The following is a 25,767-nucleotide window of genomic DNA, read 5'->3' as shown; positions in this document are numbered from 1 at the left end:
AGAACTGGCCTTAAAATGGCATTATGCAGGTAACTGCAAATCACTAGAAGCTTTCATTTATTTGAAAGTCTAGGGGTTTCAAGAAAACGCAAGAAAAATGAATGGAACATTCTTGCAGAACTAGCCAATGGCAGTATTTTAAATGCATTTGGATTCTTAGAGCTTAAAATAGTATGCAGAAAGGAAGGATATCCTTTTTGTTTGGCAAAAGAGGATTTAGGAAAGTCACAATGGAACATTCAGTCTTTTGTTTTATAATAGCAAAGAAAAGAAGACAAATGTTCAGAGTTAGCATAATCAAGCTGCTTAGTGTTTTCTGCCTGAATGCTCAAAGAGCAGGGCTTATGAGTCCACCCATTACGTGGCAAAACAACATGAAAAACTCCTATCCCTTTGGAAAAAAACACTCAAACACTACTTCCTTAGAGTACAATGGCTGCATTTCTTAAGATTACCTGTAAAAGACCTGTAGCAGCTGGGTATGTTTTAACACTATGGGTTGACAAATCAATAGTACAGAAACATCCTACCAAAATAAACGTCTTTGGCTCACCTGGAATTGTTGACCTTCAAAGCAAATTCTGGACTTTTATCGTCAAGTGATACATGGCACTAATTTATTATTCATATCTGTTCAAGAACCTATTAGAAGTTTTTGCAGACTGAGCAGAAATACCTGGGAGTTTTCCTTTTCTGTCCCAGTCTTCGGGTCTGAGCAAACTGAAATTCGTCGGAATGCTTTTTCCCTCAAGTTGGGATCAGAATCACCGGTCTCATTTAGTGAGAGAAAATACTGTTCTTATTTGCTGATACAATAAGGTGATTTATCTTCCTCAATACTATGCCTTACCAACAAATAGAGAACTTAAGCCTCTTTTTCTTTCTTGACACCTTTACTGAATAATAAATCATACATAGCTTAGTTACAGAGGGAAAACACTGTGCAAAAGGTCAGAAAACCTGATTTTTTATCTTGGTTCTGCATCTCATGGTCCTGAGAAAAAGACTCATCTAAACTCTCTTGGCTCAATTCTCAATTTCCTCACTTATAAAATAAGGTCAGCAATAACCACTTCATAAGGTTTCTGCAAGATATATTTGAGACAAAGTACATGAAAGCATTTTATATAAAATATAGAATGCCATCTAAAGCTAAATAGGCATTTTATGGAGCAGAAAGGGACTCAGTAATAAATTATTTTAATCCCCTTATTTTACAGAGAAGCACTCATTCGACAAGCAAACTAAGGCCTACAGAGGCCAACTGCTTTCTCCAAGGTTACACAGATGTCCCTCTCAGTGCCAAGACCAGAAACTGGGCTTGGACTATTCCAAAGCAGTTTTCTTTCTACCACTCTAGGAGACACATCAGAGTGAGAAGGAATGCTAACCTGGAAATCTAGCCTCAGTTTCCAAAAAATCAATCTTTCAAATCATGAAATGAAAAAATGGCCATGCACTTCAAAGAAAAAGTGTATATAGAATATACTTCCTTCATGAGGATTTAACAAAACTGCACATGTGCAGATGGCAAGCCTCTATGTGCATTTATTATTCATTTAGGACATAAAAGGAAAGCCATAAACGCTGACCATAGCTCTGCTTGCAAAGAACAGGATTTACTACAGACTCTCTAATTGGATACAAACATGAGAGGTCCTCAGAATCAAAGATGAGCCAGAAGGATGCAGTTTAACTAGAGCCTTCTCTGACCACAGCTCCAGAGGGCCCAAAGCAATTTGTGGTGTTGTGGCCACATGCCACTACTTTAAGTCAATTTCCCACAACTTGACATTTCAGCTTCCTGACCACTATCCAGAACAAGGGTAATGTTCCTTGCTTCATCACAGCTAGGATTTTGGAAACAGGAGAAGAAGTTCATAAAAATTAGTGGGGATTTAGAGCTGGTAATTTTGTGTATTGTTAAAATACTGGTGATGAGGAGTGTTAAACAAGCAAGTCCCATCTTGGCTCCAGAGTCTTTGGGACTATCTGGCTCAGTCTTGGTAGGATTAGGTGGGAGCTTTCTCTGTACTCAAGAGGGTCTCATATACAACATCTGGGACTAACCTCTAAGCCATTATTAAATATGTGTGTTTTTGTGTGTATTTATATAAATAAATATCATACACACATACATACATGTATAAAGTGTACATATATACATGTATATGCATGTATGTGTATATATATATATATATGTGTGAGTACATTGGGTATAATACATGGATGGAGACAGAGACTATTTTACCTCCAGTTTTTTAGACCAAATCTAGAAATGACAATTCAAGGCACAGTGCAATTTATGAATCATGCTTCTACTTATTTAACAATGGACAAGCAACACCAACTATATTTTAACTCCTTTGTGTATTTGTTTATTGGTACTAATAATAGAAAAACTAATAGTCCTTAAGCTCTTACAATGTGCGAGGAACTCTTCTAAGAGCTTGACATGTATTAATTTATTTATTCCTCATACAATCCTATGAAGTGGAATTATTATCTCCATTTTAAAAATGAGGAAACTGAAACACTAGAAGGTGAAGTGTCTTGTCCATTGTTATGGAGCTAGTAAGTGGTAGAAGCAGGACTTGAATCCAAGGATCTGGGGCCAGACTAGTGGTGGGAAAGCACCATTTCAGTAGTTCTCTCCACATGTTCTGCCATTTCTTACCAAACAGCAACCCAATTCTAATAGATCAGGTTGCATGAGATTATATTGCAGTTCACGTATCTCATAGGAAAACATTCCTAACAAACCAAATCAAATCAAGAAGAAAATAAAATATATTTATTGTAATTTGAAAATGTAAAAGTTTAACAGATTAAACAGCTTAGTTGCCTCATTTATAACAGATGTAGTAGATCACGAGCAGTTACAAGATATCTACCTCCCTGTTGTAAATTTAAATCAAAACAATTAAGTGAAACAAAGGTTTTTTGACAAAACGGTTTCACTGAAGTATAAACCTTCATCTTACCTCACATACAATGAAATGGGTACAACTGTATTGAGAATAATAATATATGACCAGAATGTTAAAAATCCTGAGAACACAGAGTTTTTCTTTTCTTCATTCCAAAAGAGGAAAGTTCTGAATTGGTCCCCAACTTGATGCTCCCAGATTGAATTTCCTATTGCAAGAATAATTCCCAAGCATACCAGAAACCCAAAAATCTGAAATGAGAATGAAGTCTGGTTAAGGTTAACTTGGACCCAAAACTAGTCATATCATATGATCTAATCACATTTCTAACTCTAAATCAGTTGTTTGAAAAGCAAGTTTATGCAAACCTCTTACTTACTCTTAGTCATCAGAGTAAAATTTAACATTTTTACGTGGGAACTCTTCTAAATACATTACATACATTTTCTCATTTAATTTTCTCATTGACTTTCTGAGATAGAAACAATTATTATCCACACTTCACAGATTAAAAACAAAATGAAACGGAGGCACAAAAAGACTACATAACTTTTCCATGGTCACATAACTAATAACTTCACATCCTCAATTTGTGCAATGTGCATATATTTAAACAATCTCAAAAATAAAATTAGTTTGATTCTCATTTAGTGGTTCAGGTTGAAAAGCAGCTTAAGTAAAGAAGACCATATTCCTGATTTGCCCTGGACAGCCCTCATCTATTGTCCAGGTGCTGTGCTAATAGTGTCCCCTTTCACCTTCAAAAAGGACCCATATGAATGATGAAAATCCCAGCCTTGGAAAGGAAAGACAAAAACTCAGTGCATGTGGTAAGACCTGAGTTGAACAAGGCATTTTGGAGATGGAGAGCAGGCATGCATTTCCCTCCTAGTTCCTTTTTCCTCCAAGAAACCATTTTCAGACGTTCCAGAAGTTCCTTTTTTAATGCTCTCATGGATGAAATAGGCACACAAGAAGACAAATTTGGGAAAAATCTGACTGTAACCGTAGTAGAAAGCCATGCTACCAAAAAGCAGACTCCCCCAAACCTGACAATTTGTGTTTCTGCATCTGAATGTCTTCTTTTCTTTAATTGGCTGATACTACAAATTAATTTTAGAGCATTAAAATTGGTGATATTTAGCATTACATGCCTTAATTTAAGAATGGACTCTGCTCCTAACTCCCTAATGGGTTATTCAAATTTCCAGTATGAAAACTGGGACAGTCCTTGCTTCACAAACAGTAATTTTAATCTGTGGTGGATAGATATGCAATCCTCTAAAAGTGGGTTCTAGACCATTCAAATAGGAAATTCTAGAAGGGGTGGGGGCACAGGCTCTACATGGGTATGTCCTCTTGGCCCCATGAACTCTGTCCCAAAGTGTGGCTGGAGGAAAGCCCAGATCTGAGGGCAATACTGTGAGTAAAACACAGAGCCTAGCCAACATTTTGTGTGCATAACAAATTTATTTCCTCCATATCTTATCCACAGCCCATCTATTATATATCAGTCAAGCAAATATATACTGAGCTCTGATTCTTTATGATTGTTTGTGAGTCTGTGATGGGGGAGGGGGAACGTGTTTCAAAGTTACTGTCCTGGTATTTCAAAGTCACTGTCTTCAAACTTAACGTCCACTTAAGGAGGCAAAGCAATATTACATAAAAAGTCAGATAACCACCAAATCAACACTATGAGGTATGGCCAGTATGACAAAACGATGAGAAGAAGGAATATCTGACTTTTTCGGCAAGTGGGTAATAGAGAAAATAATTTCAAAAAATTCAGAAGAGAGCAATAACCATGGCAAAGGAGGTTTAGGAACCTCCATGAAGGATAACTGTGATGAACCACATGGGATACATAAGCAGGACCAGTTGCATAATTTGCAGGGCCCTGTGCAAATTGAAATGTGGGGCCCCTTGTCTAAAAATCACTAAGAACTTCAAGACAGTGACAGTAGATCATTAACCAAGCCTGAGGTCCTTCTGAGTGTGGGGCCCTGTGAGGCCAATAGGCCACATACCAATGAAGCTGGCCCTGCCCATAAGCAGTGTAGAGAGAATTTGAACAAAGGAAACAACAACAAAAAGACCAAGCTACCTTAAAGACTATGATTTACTATTCAAAATGTATCTTTGGAATATGGAGAATTTGCAAAACCATGCAGTATTCCATAAGTACTAAACCACCAAACCTCTCATGATAGAGAACAACTCTACTGATGCTCTATCAATTATGTAAGAGGTAGAGGTAGAGAGCAGGATAACTGAGCCCCAAATACAAACTCAAGAAGAACTTTAGGCGTCAAAAAGAATTCCAGCAACATATAAGTGCTTGAGGGTGACAAAGACTAGTGATATATTGCCTAATTTTGTTATAGTGTCTTACCCAGAGCACAAGAATATTCATCAGTCTATCAATGCTTGTCCTTTTAAACTTAGTTTTACCACTGTTCTGCATTAGTTTAGTGTCAGGACCTGCAAAAAAAAAAACAAAAAAAAACAAACAAAAAAAAAAAAAAACAGTAAATAACAACTGTAAAACTATTATATTATACATATTATTATGATGATTTCTCACTCATAACAAATTTTCCCAAAAGTAGATGTTTAATTTTCAATTTAACTTTTCTTAAGACCAAGCATTATTATTAACTTGTATATTGTTCTCACCTAGTGGCTAAACAACAAACCTGGAAACAGCAAAATAATTGGTCTCCTCTGAATAGGATAAATCTCAGACAGCACTTGTAGTTGCAAAGTTTAAGAAATGTTATTTCTCCAAAATCTGTGCATGGAAGGGAAAATGGTATCTTCTAGTTTGAAGCAGTTAAGGATAATGAGTCAATAAAAGTGAGGAATAATTTGAAATGTTTTTTAAAAAAATGGCATAATAGCACAATTCAGACACTGAGGCCAAATGGAAAGTAAAGATAAGAAATCAAATTTTGGGTCTATTTCCCCCAAAAGGTTTGAGATGGTCCTTAAAGGAGAAATTAGAATAATTCTCATCCTCATTCATAATAATTTTCATTCATCAGCAAGTAATTTAAAGCTCTACTGTATACTTTATATTCTATATACTGGTATATAAATAACACTTTTGGGGGCAAGAATTATCTTAAATCTCATATTAGATTTATTTCAAGTAAATACAATACATTATCTCATGATATGTTTACTAAGTGCCTCATTCAAGGAATTCTTGGAATATTATTAACTACTTTAGAGGTGGAATAATAGGTGACTAGCAAGGGAAATTTTAGAGACTAGATGACTAAGGAAATCCTTGTGGACTGAGAAAGATATTAGACAGAAGCAATTAGGTTTCAATTATAAATGACTTCTCTGGGGCTCCCTCTCCACATCGTTTTCCATGCTTATTAATCAAGGAAGCCATTAAATAGAGGAGGAAAGAGAAAGGAGAGAAGGAAGGCACCCATGAAAAACAGTGTGCCATTCTAGAAGTCAGGGCAGGGTGGGCACGTCCTTAAAAGACTTCCATTTACTTCAAAGACAAACTGAGGCAGAGGTGGGGGGGTCTCATAAAATCTCCATTCTTGAGTTGGAAATTATACCCCAGTGTCCTATTCTCAGCTATTTGCTGTGTAAAGGAGACCACCTACATTTTCTCAGAATCGTTTATTGAAATCATATGGGCATTGAGGGTGGAGATCACAATGACCAAATAAAATTTGTGATTGCCAAAAGCTGGAAATTTTGACAGACCAGTTTTGGGGCAAAAAAATATATACATCTCTTAGGCACACAAACACACACAGGCTAACAAGTATCCACTTCATAGGTTTAAGCACTAATAATAAATAATTTAAATAAAATTTATCCACAGGTGTTGATACACATGTATCTTCTTCCCCTCACAGCCAAATTCTTGAAAGAATTTTCTATACTCAACAGCCCCATTTTCCACTCATTATTCAATCTAATTTCCAGCCAATCACTCCACCAAAACAGTTCTGGAGCTATCATCAATATCTTTCATGCCTTCTTGACCTCTCAGCAGGCTTTGATCCTTTTGAAACATACTCTCCCTTCAGTTCCTGTGTTACAATGTCCTCCTGCTTTTCCTCCCTTCCTTCAGTAGCTCCTTTACCGTCTTCTCTGATAACTCACCCCCACGCACTTCCGCAAGGCCACTAAACACTGAGTTTCCTTAAGACTCAGACACAGGCTGTCTTCTCTTCATACTCAGCCCACTTTCCCTGGGCAATTTTATCTAAGACCACAACTTCAATTACCATCTATAGGCCAAATTTATATCTCCAGCTCAGATTGCTCCTCTAAGCACTATTTAAACCATGTATTTAATTGTCCATACGACATCTCCACCTGTATCTGTCTAGGGCTCCTTTAGTTTCCCTTGTCCAAGTCCAGCTAATGATCTTCCTCCAGTTTCCTTATTTCAATGAATGACACCACCATCCATCCAGTTGTGATAGACAGAGCCACGTCCACCTACCCCTCCTGCTCTCCATGTTCTACAATGGCCTTCTTAATTTCTTTGACCTCTTGTGCTGGTTTGGATGTATTATGTCCCCCAAAATGCCATGTTCTTCAATGTAATCTTGTGGGGGCAGATGTATTAATGTTGATTGAGTTGGAATCTTTGGATTAGGTTGTTTCCATAGAGATGTGACCTACTCAACTGTGGGTAATACCTTTGATTAGATTATTTCCATGGAGGTGTGGCCCCACCCATTCAGCATGGGTCTTGATTAGTTTATTGAGCCCTATAAGAGCTCAAACAGAAGGAACTTGCTGCTGCAGCTAACAGAGACATTTTGAAGATGGCCACTGAAAGTAGACTTTTGCTACTCCAGAGTTTGCCTGGAAGAAAGTAAGAGAATGCCCCCAGATGCCTAGAGAGAAATATCTTGGTAAAAAGCCATTTTGAAACACAACCTGGGAGCAAAGGAAGAAGCCGCCAGCCACATGCCTTCCCAGACAACAGAGCTGTTCCAGACACCATTGGCCATTCTTCAGTGAAGGTGTACTCATGTTTATGCCTTGAACAGTTTTATGGCCTTAAGACTATAACTTTATAACCAAATCAACTCCCTTTATAAAAGCCAGTCCATTTCTGGTGTTTTGCAAAACGGCAGCATTAGCAAACTGGAGCACCTCTTCATTCTCACTCCTGCCATGGGGCCTTCACCCATTATGTGCCTTCTTGCTGACGTGTGCTTCTCCTTTTATTTTCACCAGTTCAATGCATTCTCATCCTTGAAATCTTAGCTCAAGCTTCATCAGCTATATCCATTACATACGTTCATGAATCTATGTTCTTTTTCTTCAGAGCACTTGTTGAAAATATACATTTATTAATACAATTGTTTGAGATTAATGTCTCTCTTCCCTACCAGACTGAAAGACATGTGAATGAAGAGACTTCATTTGTTTTTGTTTACTTTCTTAATCCCCAATGAGTAAGTGGGCACAGAGCCTGGCAATAGTAGGCATTCAATAAATAGTTTAGTGGATTAATTAATTTCTGGAGTGCTTACTATGGGTCTTAGTTTGCCAGGTCTACTATGACAAATATCACAGAATGGGTTGGCTTAAACAACAGTAATTTATTATCTCACAGTTTGGAAAGCTAGAAGTGCAAAATCAAGGTATTGGCAGGCCATGTTTTCTCCAAAGTCCCATAGTGTTCTAGTGACAGCTCAATCTCTGCATCCATCACATGGTGATTTGTCTCTTCCTCTGGTTCTGTTACCCCTGCTCATTCATCTCCTTAGAAGGACTATGGTCATAATGGATTAAGGCCCATCCTCATTCTTCTTGGCCTCACTTTTTAACTAGTAACCTATTCAAAGATCCTATTTACAGATACATTCACACCCACAGGACCAGAGGTTAGGACCTGAACATGTCTTTTGTGGGGGACATGATTCAATCCCCAACTCTATATTTTAGGTAAAGTGCATATATGCTTTACATTAATTATCTCAGTTTAATGTTACAACAACCCAACAAGAGTGGTTCTATTAACCTTGTTTTACCAATGATGAAATTGAGGCTTAAAAAGTTTAAGTAACTTGCCCAAGATTTCTTAGCAGTACATGGCAAAGCCAGAATTTGAACTCAGATATATCTAACTCTAAAACTCTTGCTCTCAACCACTATCTTTAAAACTACATGACGTAGTTAACTAATTCATTAATTGATAGACTCATTCAAACTATAGATATTCAAGATTGTGTCTCAGTCAAGATCCTAGCAGGTAACAGATGACACAGTTGAACAAGGATAATTAGAGGAGGGTTTATTTATAAAGGGACTATTTACAAAAGTGTAGGTGGGGGTGTAGGGGGAGCAAAATAATAGTGCTGTAACTAAGGGCTTAGTAGCAATCAAATTGCTTCCATGCCTAAATCAGAAGGGTCAAAGGGAGGGAGTGGTTAGAGGATTGGAAGGGAAAGAGGTGTGTAGATGCTGCAGCCTTTAAGGAACGGTAACCTTGTGATGAGGAACCAGCCCGACATGACCCACCAGGAGGAAGCCTGGGGGAAAAACTACATTGACCTCACTCTTCTTCCTCCTTTGATCTCATCTCAGGGGTCCCCAACCACAGATCTCAACTAGAGACCAAAGGTCAAGAAAACCTCTTAGTGTAAACCACACAAGTCAGCCTCCCGTTGCAGAGAGAGTTTATCTGGAGGAGCAAATGGAAGAGATCTAGCATAAATATCAACTGTGCATCAAAATGGAGCTGACTGTTGTGGCCTCCTTAAATAAACAAGGCTCCTGCCCTCAGCAAACAAGGTTTCCTCCTCCCTTGAGCATAGAAGAAAACCCATTACCAGACAGGCATGGACCAGCTATTAACATACATCAGACTGCTATAAATTACATGAACTGCGCCTGTCCCAACTATATTCCTTTCACGATTCTTAATGGTAGGTATAACTACAGTAATAATAAAATAGTACTTACTATTTCATTTTGGATAACTTCCCCAAACTAGATATCTCAACATTAAGAGTTCTGAGACACTCACATGTTTAATTCTGGCATTGGTAAAACCAACCATTCATTCCTCTGCTTGATTGCAACCACTGACTCATTATATGGATATTTCTTTTTAGTTTCCAGTGTATTGGAATAGCTGGAAGGAAATACGTGAAATTGTTGAACTGTAATCCTGTAGACTTGATCTTTGATAATGATTGTATAATTATATAGCTTTTATCATGTAACCACGTGATTGTAAAAACCTTGGGATTGACAGTCTCTTTATCTAGTGTATGGGTAGAGAGTAATAAAATAAACTTATGCATGAAAAAAATAATAATAATAGGTCAGGAATATGGGGAAAAATACCCCTACATAAACTATTGACAATAGAATTGCACTACTTTAATAATCTTCCATCAATTGTAACAAATATAACTGCTATTAAAAAAAATAGAATTACAAAAAAAAGTGTTATCATCAATTGTAACAAATTTTCCACACCAATGCAAGGGTTGATGGTTGGGTGGTATATGGGAATCCTGTATTTTTTGCTTGATTGTTCTGAAAACCCACAACTTCTCTAATAAAAAAAAGTCTCCCCCATATTAAGTGGAAAGTTAGAGGGAGGCTGATGTATAAACCTTGTTCTATTTCTCTTTCTGCAACAATGATTCAAAGAAGTAAATATGTGATCATAGGCTTATTTCCCTGACTAAAGAATAACAGCATCCGTTACAGAATTAGGAAGCCCAATTCATCCCCAGATAAAAGTATATACATGGCTCCATTTCTAGGGATTTCCAAAGTCCTTACCATGGCAATACCCCAAACAACAAGTTCTTTGCTAACACTCACAGCTGAGAGTATTTAGGAGGAATTGGGAGGCCATTTCTAGGTTTGGAACACTTTTGAGTCTGTAATGAACGTTTTGTTGTTGTTGAGGAAAATCAGTTAAGAAAAACATTCTGATTTTGATTGCACATATAGTCAACGGGCCCAAACACATCTTAATTTGGTGTCACAATAAACAGGATTTTTAAAATCAAGGGCTGGCAATTGAAGCCATGGGTATAATTTGAGTGGTTTTACGAAATGTTGCTACTGTACACTTCCTTAGCAGGAGAGTGCCACCTTGGGCCCAGAGAGATCAAGTAGAAAAAGGAAAAATGGCAAGCAAGAAAAGTCCGAGTAACCCCCTTTACAGCCACTCCCACTCCATCAAACGCACGCTTTCCAGCACCCATTGTCCTGTTTATAAACAGTAGAAGAAGCTGCAGAGTATAAGCAGAAATGATAGCAGGATCTCCAAGAAGATTTTTCCAAAAAGGCTACTTGCCCTTTTGCAAGCTACAAAACTGACAGCAGAGAGAGGGTCTCTCTTTCATGCTGTTCCTCTACATTAAAGGAAAGTTGATTAATATATAAAATGATGGAGTGATTGGGATGGAGATCAAGAAAGGGAAATTAAACAGTAGTTATCTAGCATTTAGGGCTTCATTAAAGTCCACACATCCTTAAAAATAAACTCACGAGTCAGTGGTTCCTCAGTCAATGGCACCACCTGGGACACTGTCAAGCAATGGGTCACCCCCTGGTACCCTGCACGGTGAAGTCAACTCCAGAGCAGTGCTTCCCGTGGAATAAAATCACCATGTTCATCCAAACTTGGAGAACCGTGGACTGTGCTGATGGATATCTCAGGAAGAGTTCACACATAACCGACCCCGGAGAGTTAGCTGTACCTGCAAAAATTACCATTCCAAAACACCAGCTGGTGTTTCTCAGCACACAGCCTCTCAGGATTATCTTCTCATTGTTGAGGGAGTACTTGCTGTCTTTCCAAGAGAGGACTCCCGTGAATTTATCTAATTTATTATTAGGCGCCTCACAGTCAACAATCCCTGTAAAATAAAAAACAATCTTTTTTATGACTCATTTCAAACTCTCTTTCGAAGCCCACAGTTTTGTTTTACCACTCTACTTCTCATTTATAGAGTACATTTTTCCTTCTCTTTTAGACAGCACATTGTTACATATGCAGCATCTGTGAAGTACAAAGAGGAAAATCCATCAAATATTTTGAAACATGACTTTCTACACTATCCAAATAAGAACAGAAACCTCAAGAGCCATAGGATGCTTTTTCCTTAAAAAAAAAAAAAAAAATCACTTAGCTCTAGTTCTAGTTTGTAACAAACAGTTTTTGGAAAGATAAAGCAGGGTTGTCCTAAAAGTTTTTCTTATTCCATTTCTTTTAACTTAATGTGAACTTTCACACAGGTTAAGATGACAGATTTCCAGTTTCACAACAAAGATTAATCAGTTCTTTCTATGTCGGTGATCAAAATATCGGGGTTCCTACTATATTCCACCCCACAGAAACCTGAGCTTTGTTTGCCACATATGCCTGAGAATGCGTGTGATTCCTTTCAGCTGTTCTATGCTTCTTATCTTGATTAGATTCAGAGTTATGGAGACTAGCAAAAGCACCATAACTTGCCCCAAACTGGCCGGAGGATGTTTCTAGTTTTTTTCTAATTCCAAGCCCATTCCAAACCAAGGGCATGTCCATTCCAAATCAATGAATCAATTCATTCCACTACTTCAATAAAAGAATACACATTCATAGTAGTGGTTCCCTAGGTAGAAAAGAAACCAGAAATAATCTTTTACGGACCCTGTCACAAAATATGACTATTAGATTAAAATACATTTGCATTGCCAACAGTTGGGATTAAATTTTTAGAAGTAAAAAAGAAGTAATGTATACAAAGACATGAAAGTCAGAAGGAAGGGAGAGAAGGAAGAGAAAAAAAGGAGGGAGAGAGGAAGGGAGGGAAAGAGGAACAGCAGGAATGAAAAAAGGAGGTTGTAGGTAGATCTGATCAGAACTCAAGCCAGAGTCAAAAGTGTGATTAGTACCTAAAACTTCTCTCTCTCAAAAACAATAGAAGTCCATTTATTTAATCAGAAGCCAAAAGAGCAGGGTGAAATATGAAAACTGTCATTTGGAATATAAAAATGGGAAGTATGTCTTTAGAATTGATTGAAGGGAATGGAGACCAGTCCAGCCTAGAGAAACTCTGTATTAAACTAATTCCATCTACTCACCAAGCCACCTTCTGAATGGAAAGCGACTTCTTACATAGGCTCCCTTCCTTCCTGGGATGATATGTTTTCCTTTAAAACCCTTAGACAGGGGACCGTGCATCATTTTTAATGAGGACATTGGTATCACCAAGGGCTTCAGAGACACCCCTGGAATTACTCTGCTTGATGTAAGCAAGCTGAATACTTTGAAACTTGCTCCTGGAGGGCACCTGGAATGTTTCTGCACTTGGACTGAAAGTGCTTTCCACAAGTTAGAGGACCTGTATGGCACTTGGCGTAAAGCTGCCTCCCTCAAGGGTAACTACCACCTTCCCATGCACAAGATGATGAATACAGACCTTAGCAGAACTTGAAAAGCCCAGAGATCCAAGGAGCCCTCCCAGCACCACGCAAGAAAAACCTGAGAATCAGGTTGAAACTAAACCCATATGCAAAGACTAAGTGCCGATACGGCATTCTTCACCAGGCTACGAATCACAAACTCAGGATGGATAAAGCTGCAGCAGCACTACAGGCCAAATCAGATGAGAAGGGGGGTCTGGGCAAGAAGCCTGTAATGGGGGAAGAAAGGAAAGAAGGCTGTTGGTGTTAAGAAGCCACAGAAGCAGACGCCTTTGGTGGGAAAGAAGGTTGCAGCTACCAAGAAGCCTGGGGAAAAGAAACCTACCACAGAAGAAAAGAAGCCTGCTACCTAAATTGCTTACTCCATAAAAGTCAAATCATTTTGGACACCTTATTTTGAATAAAGACCAGATCAAAAAGGCAAAAAAAAAAAAATCTGGCCAAGCAGATTACTAATGTTAGTGGAGCTTGCATTAAAAAACAAATAAACCCCGAAAAGAATGAGGGACTCACAGTCTGCTTTCCCAGCTCCCATCTTCCTTCCCCAACTACAATAAAAACACCCCCTCTGAAGACCCTCCACTGGCAGTTTCCCAGGCTTCTACCGCAAAATGAGGGAAAGCTGGCAGGAAGATTTGGATGAGGCTAAATAATCTGTACAAAGTCATTATTTTATACTAAGGAAAATGGCTGAATTCTGGTTAGTTACACTTAGACCCCATCACTGATACTAAAAAGTAGATTAACACGGATGTAAACTGGCACATGTTGTTTAGACAACTAAGTTGTAGAACAGGAGACTTTTTCTAAATTCTAAGAATTCAATATCTCTTTTCTTAACCAAAAATTTTTATTCCTGAATTTTTTAGAACCTTGAATTGGGCACCACCAGCAAAACCTACATAAAATAGCAGGGTTGGCAGCTAACGTTAAAGTTTATTCCAGTTTCTTGACCCAAGATTCAATTTTTTAGGATTCAAATTTGGTCATTAAAAAAAAAAAAACGTTCTTTGGGCAAAAACAACATGATACATAGTCTCTGCCAGTAGGAATATAAAAAACAGGCTCATTTGATCACTTTTATTGTCGCAAGCAAAGTCTGACCTGGAGGCAAGTACAGCCTTGACTGTGTCCGCTCGCTCCTCCCTCCCCCGAGCTCATCCACTCCTGGCCCGGCATCAAGGGTATGATCCTAGATGGGAACAGACAGAAAGGCCAAGGGGTTCTGCCCTCATTCTTGGAGGCCAAGTCCCAATTCAGCTTTTCTTGAAGGAAATCAAAGAGATGCATGTGGTCTCAGAGATTCAAATACTAAATACAGGGCAGTAAAAACAAAATGGCAGGAACAAAGCCAAACTCCCTTTTTATCATTAGAAGTGCTCAGGTTCCCCTTTCTTAGCCCCGTTAGCCTAAGACACAAGCTCCCCAAGTTTTTTTCTGCCCCTTTCCAAAAGAGGTGACCAGGTTCCTTTGAAGGGACCACACTACTCACCTCTATATTCCCATGACCCAGCATACTGCCTACATAGCAGGATTTTAATAAATATCTATTGGATAGATGAATGGAAAACTTTCAGATGGATTCAATAGAGGGGTTGGGAGACGAAAAGAGAATCAGAGCAGAACTAAGATGAATGGAAGAGTTGGGTGTATCTCTGGGAAACAGCAATAAAGTGGATTGGAAGACCAGAAACCCCAGCCTCCAAGAAGATCTTGGATTGGCCTAACTCTAAAGAGAGACAAATGGTGCTGAGAACACTGAAAGGAGGTGGGGCCTTAAAGCACATTAGTAGTAACCAAAAATACATTCTAGCATAAAGCATAATAAAGACTAGGGAAAAACCCTCTTAGGACTTTTCTTCCTTTTGCTAATTGTATCAGAAAAGAAAGAGGCAGTAAATGGCCAGTTTGACAATAGATGAGGAAACAGTTCAAGAAAAAATATTAACATTTGACTCTTCTTCCTTTTGCTAATTGCATCAGAAAAGAAAGACGCAGTAAACGGACAGTTTGACAGTAGATGAGGAAACAGTTTAAGAAAAAATAGTAACATTTCTCACAATTATTTGCAGAAAACATGTTTACAAGCACAAAGTCAGCTTTAATGGCAATGATACAACTGGGAAAAAAATCATGTCAGTAATGAGTATAAATATAGTCAAACTAGCTAGACAAATTTGTTTGCCCTCTGAACAGAAAATACGTGAAAGTAGATAGCAATTCATCCGGTTCACAATCACACAGAAATGCTCTAGATCCATTCTGAACAAAACCTACAAGATCTCAATCTGGGCCTTTCTCAGCACTCTAAATTTAGCCAGATGTGATTGTTGGTTAACTACCAGCCTAACAAACGTCCTCAAATTGGACATCTATAGTTTATCATGGAAATGGAGTTCAGTATGCAGTGTTCCATGATTTTCCAGAGAAGCTGACTTTATTTCTTTATGTATATTATTCTTATCAATATTTCTTGATTATCTGCATGGCAATTCTTCCATAAGACAAATTATCCAGTGAATGAGACATCACTACTGCTGTGCAAATCTCTGTATCTTTCTTTTCCAGCCTGACTAAGAGCTGCTTGGAGTTTAGGAGATCACTCACTACTGTTGTCCTGATGACTGTGATGAATATTCTTTTGTTTTCTTAGAAAGAAGAGTGTCACTTTCCTGTTTTCTAAACCACTTTCTCAACCACCTGCCGCCACCACCATAAGGCCCATGTTAGCACCATCAGTAAAGAGAGACGCTATGTCTTCATATGGACTCCATGTCTCATGCAGTGTTCTGGTTTGCTGAAGCTGCCTTCAGTGAAGGAAGGCCAATGGCGTCCAAAACACCTCTGTCAGCTGGGAAGGTAAGTGGTTGGCATTTGCTGGTCCTTTGTCTTGGGTTGTGTTTCAAAATGACTTTACCCAAAATGTCCTTCTGTCTGCATCTCCCAACATCTCCAAGTGTCTCCAAGCATCCCTAAGCATCTCTGTGGGTTTCTCTCTGTCGGTGAGCTCTCCTAAAGGACTCCAGTGATCTAACTAAGACACATCCTAAATGGGCGGGGTCCACACCTCCATGGAAACAACCCATCAAAGGACTCACCCACAGCTGGGTAAGTCACATCTCCAAGGAAACACTCAGTCAAAAGTTTCCACCCAACAAGATTGAATTAAAAGTTCATGGCTCTTCTGGGGTCCATAACAGTTTCAAACCAGCAATATCAGCTAGACTGTTGGACTGTGCTTCTATCAGGTGAATGGTAAAGCTATCTTGTAAGTAAAAGAGTCATTAAGATGCTAACCAAGCCTTTTCTTTTTTTTTTAACCAAAAAGAGATGCTTATTTTTTCTATGTTGTAATTACATGCATGCTATTCTTTAGAAAGGACCACAAAAATACACAGAGATTCCTGAAGTAAAGAGTCAACCTTTCCCTGGTTCGGAATTCAGTATCAACAATCATAAAAAATATGTAAACTTGTCATAAGTTGCAAAAAACAGATCTCTGTCCAGTCAGTAATAATATTCAAAAGATTCTTAAATACATTTGGAAAACTTACATCCAGGGCTTTCCCCCAAGAATAAGAATGTCCATAAATGATAATTGACAAATATTTCCAGTTACTTATTTGTAGAAGCTTTTCAATTCTCATAAGACTAACAAGAAAAATTAAGGACAGCTCTATTTTTATGTTTGTTATAATATTAGATCAAGTTATATATCTTTTCTTAATATAAAATTCAATAGGCTACATTCTAATCTTTTTTCTGACATTTGAAACTAATATTTATATGAGAACTTTTCAAATAAATGGATTTAAGTGCCAAAATCCAACCCTATCTTGCTTGGACTGGTCTCTATATTTAATCAGCTCTTCTATAAACTCTTTTCAGGGATTCTGACATTCAAGACCACTGAGAACATTTCTAGCTTTTAAAAATATGATGATAGCATCCGAGTCCTGGACAGACTTAGCCTCTGGTCATTAATTTTGTACCTTATGATTTAAAGTACTTTTAAAATGTTATTTCTTACTCTGATCAGGAGCTAAGCTGGTGTGCTCAAGTTCCCTAACTCACCAGTGCTGCCTGTACTTGTGGCTTAGAGCCTGGGCTTTCATGTCCTTTTGAGGGTTTTGCCAGCAGTTCTGGGTTCATATTCTCGCCCTCCACTAAGTAACTATGTGACATTAGGCAAGTTATTCCATTTCTCTGGATCTCAGATTTCTTATCCATACCTTAGAGCCAATAAAAATCTCTACCTCTCAGGGCAGTAAGGATTTAATAAGACAACTGTGCAACTGCTTCTCACAGAACCTGGTTCATAGCGAGTACTTGCTCATGTGTCGACATGCTGTTTAGGACCTTAATGTCTCCTTTGAGTATGAGCACTTGTTCAAATCTGTCTTTTACCCTGGGCTTTAAACTCCCTGAAGGCAAGGGCTGAGTTTGACATATTGATGACTGTATCCCCAGGCCTAATATATTCCTTGGCATTGTTAGATATCCATTTGCTGAATGAGTGAATGGGTGACTAAGTGAATAAATGAAGGAGACAGAGATAAGCTCACGCCATGCCTCAGAAGGCTACCAGTAAGACTGTGTGTGAGTATAGGTGCAAAAATGGGGAGGCAGGGAGACTTGTGAAGGTTTCGTGAGGCCCAATCCACCTCAGGTTGGACTGGTGTCCCCAGTTTGGAGTGCCCACTGGGGACTTCTCTTAGAGGTAGAAGCAGGGAACTCATGTCTGAAGATCCTGGGAAGACGTACATTTATTATGCAAGGATGGAAAATTGCATTTTGGTGCTAGACAAAGTAGCTTGGCATGTCTCAGAACAAACCACAGGGTAACAAGAAGTACAAATAATGCCATGCCGAAACTTGCCCAGAAGTCACAAGTTAAAAAAATACACTTAGCTCAGACAGAGCATTGGAAAGGGTGTGCCTCATGCGTCTTCATCTATTATACCTATACTTGCCATAGCTAGGCAGGGCATTTCCAAATCCACACAGTGATGATATCACACTTTCAATTTAAACCAAAGGATAAGATAACCAGTTTTTACTACCATAGGAAGTCTTTCTCTAGTCATCAGAGAAAAACCCCAAAACTATTGACACCCAATTGTGACAAAAGTGAATAAAGAAGGCAAAAATGAGGAAGTAGGAAAAGAAGGGGGGAGTAAAAGGATCAAAAAAACCTTGAGAGTAAGTCTGAGGAGATATTTTATAATCCTATCATTTTTTGTTTGTTTTTTTTTTGCCCCCATTTTTCTACTCATCCATCCATACACTGAACAAAGGGGAGTGTGGTCCATATGGCTTTCCCAATCACACCATCACCCCTCATAAGCTACATTTTTATGCAATCGTCTTCAAGATTCATGGGTTCTGGGTTGTAGTTTGATAGTTTCAGGTATTTACTGCTAGCTATTCTAATTCATTGGAACCTAAAAAGGGTTGTCTATATGGTGCATAAGAGTGCCCACCAGAGTGATCTCTCGGCTCCTTTTGGAATCTCTCTGCCACTGAAGCTTATTTCATTTCCTTTCACATCCCCCTTTTGGTCAAGAAGATGTTCTCCATCCCACCATGCCGGCTCTATATTCCTCCCCGGGAGTCATATTCCACGTTGCCAGGGAGATTCACTCCCCTGGGTATCAGATCCCACATAGGGGGGAAGGCAATGATTTCACCTGCCAAGTTGGCTTAGCTAGAGAGAGGGCCACATCTGAGCAACAAAGAGGCATTCAGGAGGAGTCTCTTAGGCACAATTATAGGCAGGCCTAGCCTCTCCTTTGCAGCAACAGTCTTCCCAAGGGCAAGTCCTGTGGTAGAGGGCTCAACCCATCAAACCACCAGTCCCCTATGTCTGTGGTCATGTTAGCAACCATCGAGGTGGGGAAGCCCAACACCCCTGCATTCTCCACCAGCTCCTTAAGGGGACTCTGCATATTTTTTTCATTGTTTTTTTTTTTTTAATTAACTTTTTTTTTTAATTAACTATATCAAAAAAAAAAAACTTTAAAAAAAAACCATACAATAAAGAAACATTTCAAACAAACCATAACAAGGGGTAAGAAAAAGACAACTTAACTAAAATAACTACTTTACTTTACTTCCAATGATCTGGCCAATGAAATGTGAGAGGAAGAGGCAGTTAAAAGCCAGTGGGTCTCTGTCATCTCACCTTGCCCCTGCCATAGTGACCTTAGAGGCCATTAATCTAGATACCATAGCCACAAAATGGGAAATGCCTTCCAACACACATCAGAATGTGACATGACAGAGAAATAAGTCTTTCCTGTATTTAAGCCACTAAGATTTCATGGTTGTTTGTAACTGCACCATAGTCTAGGCTAGCTATGTCAACATCTATGAGAGGGAACCAGATAATTATAATGATCATTTTCTGCTTGTTCTTGGTAAAGAACACTAAAAATCTTGAATTTCTACCTCCTCATGAATTGATAGAGAAATAAAGGTACAATTCTGCTGGGAAAGTAAGGACTAATGGTCAACTGTATTTAGGTTGCCCCTTCAGGACTTCATAAAGCCAGTATTTTGATTCACTAACACAATTCACTTTTCTTGGATTCGGATTCACATGACAGTAAAATTTCACTGGAAAAAATCACCTAATAGAAAATGTGTAATTCGTTTTAATCTAATCAAAATATATCTTGGACCATTCAATGTTTCCTGGCTATTCCCCTGATTTAAATCTCAATCTGAATGAATATTTTTTTCTATAAACATTCATTGTAACAGCACTCACTTAAGAGAGATTATAATATTAACAGAAGCCAGAAGGAGCTTACAACAAATACAAAACAGAGGCAATATAAGCTCTAAGCTATGCATTTGAGAAACTTTAAAATATAAATTTTCCTGAGTTTTAACTCACAGGATCATGCCAAAGCTCTTAGCTACATTTTCCTTTACTGGATTCCAATGAAAACGTTATGGAAGACAGTCTCAACTTACAAGGACTCATTAATAAATAAAACCAACCTGTAAATATTAATACTGGGGGCCAGACTTTGTAGGAGCAAAGCAGGAGACCATTGAAGGGTGGCAAGAAAGCCCCATGGATTCTCCCCACGCCTGCCATGGAGCTTAAAACCCTGCCATTAGTGGTTCTTTTCTTTGACTCTTGAAGAATTTTGTTTCTCTCTGGTCTCTTAACCATAAAATATAAACATCCCTGGAATAGAAACCCTCTAGAGGTCATTCCAAGAATGCCTAAGAAGGAGAGCTTTCATGGAGAAGAAGATGCAACCGGGAACAAAACAGGCAAGGGAGGCCGTGCTGAGGAGCAGGGGACTAGGTTGAACCGTGTGTAGATGAAGATAGCAAAACCATGCTCTAAAATAAAGGGCACCAGCTGCCAACATTAATAAGTCACAATATTTTTCGTGAGCACCTGCTGTCTTTGAGACAGTGCCAGGCACTGTGTAAGACAGAGAAGCACAGGAGGCAGGATTGCTGTCCTCAAGAAGTTTGCAGTCAAGTGTTTGGTCTTTGTTGGAGCCAAGAAATGCATGGATGGCTAGACCTAGAGCTAAAGATAAAAGCATGGCCTGTACTCCTCAGCAAGCCTGCAGAGAGCTTCAGGGAAGCAAGGTCAGGCAAGTGAAGACTTGTGGGACTGGAGAGAAAGAGATCTAGAGAAGAGGAAACAAGGATGAAAAGAATGATGAACTGCTAAAGCCATTCTCCACTTAGCAGAAGTTTTCACACTTCAGTGTGAGAAGAGATTACAGGCTTTGATGCCTTGGGAATTTCATGTCCTTTCACCAAATAAAAAGAAACATAAATTGGATCTCAGATAACTCATTTGTTACGTTGTTTTTGGTTTTCAGATTTTTGTTTATCTGGTTTAACCACTTACCATCAAACTTTGCAAGCCTGCTAACGTCAGCTCCGAGTTCTGAGGTAACTGATAGTGCTTGGCGAACTTTTAGGTTCGTTTCCCTGTGAAATCAATTAACGTAACATGAATTTTTATCGGGAACAGCCCAATAGCATCTTATGCAAAGCAAGCAGGTAGATGCAGCACACAGCAAACCCAACCCAAGAGATTCAAGAATCTCCCTTTGAATGTCATGCACACTCCTCACAGTGGCTCAGGAAAGTGAGATTTCCTGTGCCCCTATGAGTTGGCATTCCACCCACAGCACATCTGCACAACAACACAGTAATCTGTTTTGCTATTTGAAAGAACAGAGGACATAATAAATACAGCTTCATTTGAACCTATTCAGACATCATGTATGAATTACAAACCTCATTAGGAATGGAAACACAGTTGCCAAATAAAGAAGGCCAATATCACTCTGAGCCTATCTATGTAGGAGTTTTACTTGCAAAAGACAGTCATGGCTAATTTCACAGTAACTGAAATTTAAATGGCAAAAGAAACACAACTTTCTTTTCCTTGGGAAAACAAGCCAAGAATCCCATAAGTCTAGAATTGTAGAACCAGATGGGAGCTCAGCAGATCACCACAAGCTGGTAATTTTCTTCCAGGGAGGACCACACACACAGTGGCCATATGGCTCTCTGATACTCATGAAATGGCCAGCAGTGAAGATTCTATGACCACCTCCCATGTCTTGTGTTTAAGTGCTTGCCATCCTGGTTTTCTCACTGCGTTCAACCTAATTCTCTTCTGCTGTAGTTTAAGATGATCTGTCAAAGTGCTATCTTTTCTGGAAATGGTGAGTAGTAGTTTATTTGAGTCAACAAATATTACAGTCACCTATTGTTCCAGTTTGCTAATGCTGCCATTTTGCAAAACACCCGAAACGGATTGGCTTTTATAAAGAGGGTTTATTTGGTTTCAAAGTTACAGACTTAAGGCCATAAAGCACCCAAAGTAAGGCATCAACAGTAGGGTACCTTCACTTTAGAAAGGCCATTAGCATCCGAAAACCTCTGTTAGCTGGGAAGGCACATGGATGGCATCTGCTTACTTCCAGGTTGTATTTCAAAATGGCATTCTCCAAAATGTCAGTGCCAGCTTTCAACAGCCTTTTTCAAAATGTCTCTCTTGGCCACTCTCCAAAATGTCACTCACAGCTGCTCTAAGGTCCTTCTGTTTGTGAGCTCTTTTATAGGGCTCCAGTGATTAAATCAAGACCCAAGAATGGGTGGGGCCACACCTCCATGGAAACAATCCCATCAACAGGTCACACCCTACTCAAAGGTGTTACTAGTCACATCTCCATGGAAACAATCAAAAGGTTCCAACCTAATCAACACTAATACGCCTGCCCCCACAAGATTATATTAAAGAACATGGCATTTTGGGGGACATAATACATCCAAACCAGCATACCCATGATACTTAATGCTAATCCAAGATAATTATTTTCCTCTTGTTGTTGAGGGAAACAAGTGGTAGGTGAAAAAGCAAATATCATCATATGGAGTTACATGCCAAATCATGAAGTAATAGAGTTCAGGGAATTGAGAAGTGGATATTAATCTAACCTTCCATAAAAAAGTTTCACAGTGATATTAGGACAATGTGAACTCAACTCAAGGAATGTCCATTATAGATCCAATATTGGATCTATAATTAGAGTTGTGGGTTAAAAAGTAATCTCATTAATCAAAATCTGTAAATTCCTAGGTGGCAGAAATGAATAGGGATTAAGATGGTGTTCTAGTTTGCTAATGCTGCCGGAATGCAAAACACCAGAGATGGATTGGCTTTTATAAAAGGGGGAGTTATTTGGTTACACAGTTACAGTCTTAAGGCCATAAAGTGTCCAAGGTAACACATCAGCAATCGGTTACCTTCGCTGGAGAATGGCCAATGGTGTCCGGAAAACCTCTGTTAGCTGGGAAGGCATGTGGCTGGCATCTGCTCCAAAGTTCTGGTTTCAAAATGGCTTTCTCCCAGGACATTCCTCTCTAGGCTGCAGTTCCTCAAAAATGTCACTCTTAGTTGCACTTGGGGTATTTGTCCTCTCTTAGCTTCTCCTGAGCAAGAGTCTGCTTTCAAAGGCTGTCTCCAAAATGTCTCTGTAAGCTGAAGCTCCTCTCTCAGTTCCAGTGCGTTCTTCAAAGTGTCCCTCTTGGCTGTAGCTCCTCTTCAAAATGTCATTCACAGCTGCACTGAGTTCCCTCTGCCTGTCAGCTCATTTATATGGCTCCACTGATCAAGGCCCACCCTGAATGGGTGGGGCCATGCCTCCATGGAAATATCTCATCAGAGTTATCACCTACAGTTGGGTGGGGTGCATTTCCATGCAAACAACCTAATCCAAACATTCCAACTTAATCCCCACTAATATGTCTGCCCCACAAGATTGCATCAAAGAATATGGCTTTTTCTGGGGGACATATTACATTCAAACCAGCCCAGATGGTCAAGAAGACTTTCATAGATAAGGAAGAAATTGAGCTGGACTTGATGGATAAGAGTTAGATAAGTAGTGTAGAGGCTAAAGGACCAATATGTCTGTCCATTTAAACAACTCTTCAAATACCTGAAATAATCAGTTACTCCAACTAGACAAGACAGCCCTCATTCTTTCACCATACTCTATACATCATGTCATTCATCAAAGGCTGTTGTCATTTTGAATTATTTCTTCAGTATTCTCTCCAATATCTCACTTCCACCTTCAAATGTGTAAACTAAAAGGGGAAGGATATTACACATACACTTTGTTTATACTTTAAAATATGTTTTTCCAGGCTCCTGATTAATGCCTTTAGTGTCATGTCTTACTCATCCTTAGTGTCCCTCAGTATCTCGATAAGCTTCAAAATAATTGTCAGCATCTGTGAGATCCTCTTTGGTGTAATGTCTCTATTTTAGCTGGCAGTTTCAAAAGAATGTGAGAAGTAGGAGAGGAATGAATTTTAATTCACTACAGAGCTGTTGAATATCTCCCATGTATCAAGGACAAAAAAAAAAAAAAGAAAAAAATCCAGATAGCAAAAACACTTTGCTAATTGGATTTAAGGAGTAAGGTCAAAAGAGCAAAGAGTTTGAGATTTGGTCTATTTGATGTTCTGCCTTCAAATAGGCAGTCATGGCCATTCAAAGGAATGAAATCATGTCCCAGGTTCTGTATCCATGCTCAAGTAGCTCCAAGGAACCAATGCAGCCTGAGTCAGAGAAACCGAAACAATCAAGTGCCATAAGGCAAACACCTGGTGGTTTTACCATTGAATGTCTGATTCCCACATGGTAGCCTGAATCACAGTTTAATTTGCCATAACTTAAAGAAAAGATTCATATTTCCAGTTCAAGAGTCCAAGGTTTCAAAAACCTGAGTCTTGTGTTTTGGTAACTAGATCTTTCAAGAATGTAAAAACTCACCCATTCAGACTTTTAATTTTCTAAAGTAGAATAGATTTCAAAAGAAAATTCTCTTCTATTTACACACATAAAATTAGTCCTGGAATCTTGGTACATGCAAGGCTGGAATAAACTGAGTAGGAAGTATGACCTTAGTGGTATAATTTGAGGGCTATCGGGAAGATTACAGGTATGCCTCCAACTGATGTAATACAGCCTGAAATGCTAGGATTGTCCAAAAACCTGTTTGGTTTTTGATGATGCAAATATCCTGAAGATAGTTAACTTATTAACCTGGCTATCATTCATATCTTGTTATGAACTAGTTTATATAGATCACATAACAGCTAACTGAATGCCTACAATGGGAAAATGGATTTCTTATGGAAAGAAAAGAAAATAAGCAGGAAAGGGGTAATTTTGGAAAATGAAGGTCCTGGCCCCAAAGAAGAGACTCTAAGAAAGCACTTCATGTGTGTGTGGTGGGGGGTTGGAGAGGTGGAGAAGGGGAAAGATGGGGGGAATGTAAATCAGAGCAGCATGATGAAGGCCACCTGAAGAAAATGAAGAAACTCAAGGAAAGTAATTTTCTTCATAAATATATAGTGGGTCACTGGAGTTCTCTCATCTAAGGAAATTTGGAAAAGTGATTACTGCTTGGGCCTTCTCCTGCACAAACATTTCAAGGAAAGAATTTCCTAGAATATGCATCTAAAACTAAAACAAATCTGGAAGAATAATCTTTGAAAGAAGAAATTATTAGGCTGCTCCCAAGAGGTGTGGCTTCACTTGCTCCAATCTGATCCCTAGAATTCCACTGTCAGAGCCCAGTAACTTCCTATGAGGGCAGGAGAGTAGGTTTGTAGCAGGTTTGTTCCTTTGAAGGCAGGGACTGTGGCCTTCTCATTGTTATAAACTCAACACCCAACACAGGGCTATTACCCAGGAGGTGCTGACCAAATGTTTGTTAAGGGATGGAAAGAAAGGAAGAGGGGAGAAAGGACGAACAGATGTCACTTTAGGAAGGCAACCCTCAGAGCTATTCAAAGAAGAAAGCCTTTCTTTCTAGCTTGCTTGTTT

The 25,767-nt window shown here is 38.9% G+C and overlaps 1 protein-coding gene across 8 annotated transcripts in view; it reads right to left on the bottom strand.

Moving 5' to 3' along the window:
- Positions 1-25,767, bottom strand: part of ATP8B4 (ATPase phospholipid transporting 8B4 (putative)) — a 273,488-nt gene that overhangs the window by 104,612 nt on the left and 143,109 nt on the right. For 6 of the 8 annotated variants that reach the window (XM_037834015.1, XM_037834017.1, XM_037834013.1 and 3 more), the window contains 4 exons: positions 21,259-21,341; positions 11,660-11,818; positions 5,326-5,414; positions 2,985-3,181 (listed from right to left, as the gene is read on the bottom strand). In XM_037834015.1, the coding sequence (XP_037689943.1) occupies positions 2,985-3,181; positions 5,326-5,414; positions 11,660-11,818; positions 21,259-21,341 (528 nt within the window). The remainder of the gene's footprint in view (positions 1-2,984; positions 3,182-5,325; positions 5,415-11,659; positions 11,819-21,258; positions 21,342-25,767) is intronic. The other 2 variants (XM_037834020.1, XM_037834021.1) reach the window with 1 other exon arrangement.

The sequence above is a fragment of the Choloepus didactylus genome, chromosome 4, assembly GCF_015220235.1.
Source record: "Choloepus didactylus isolate mChoDid1 chromosome 4, mChoDid1.pri, whole genome shotgun sequence".
Lineage (NCBI taxonomy): Eukaryota > Metazoa > Chordata > Mammalia > Pilosa > Megalonychidae > Choloepus > Choloepus didactylus.
Note: the sequence above shows the minus strand (reverse complement) of the source record. Positions and strands in the feature narration are given on the sequence as shown.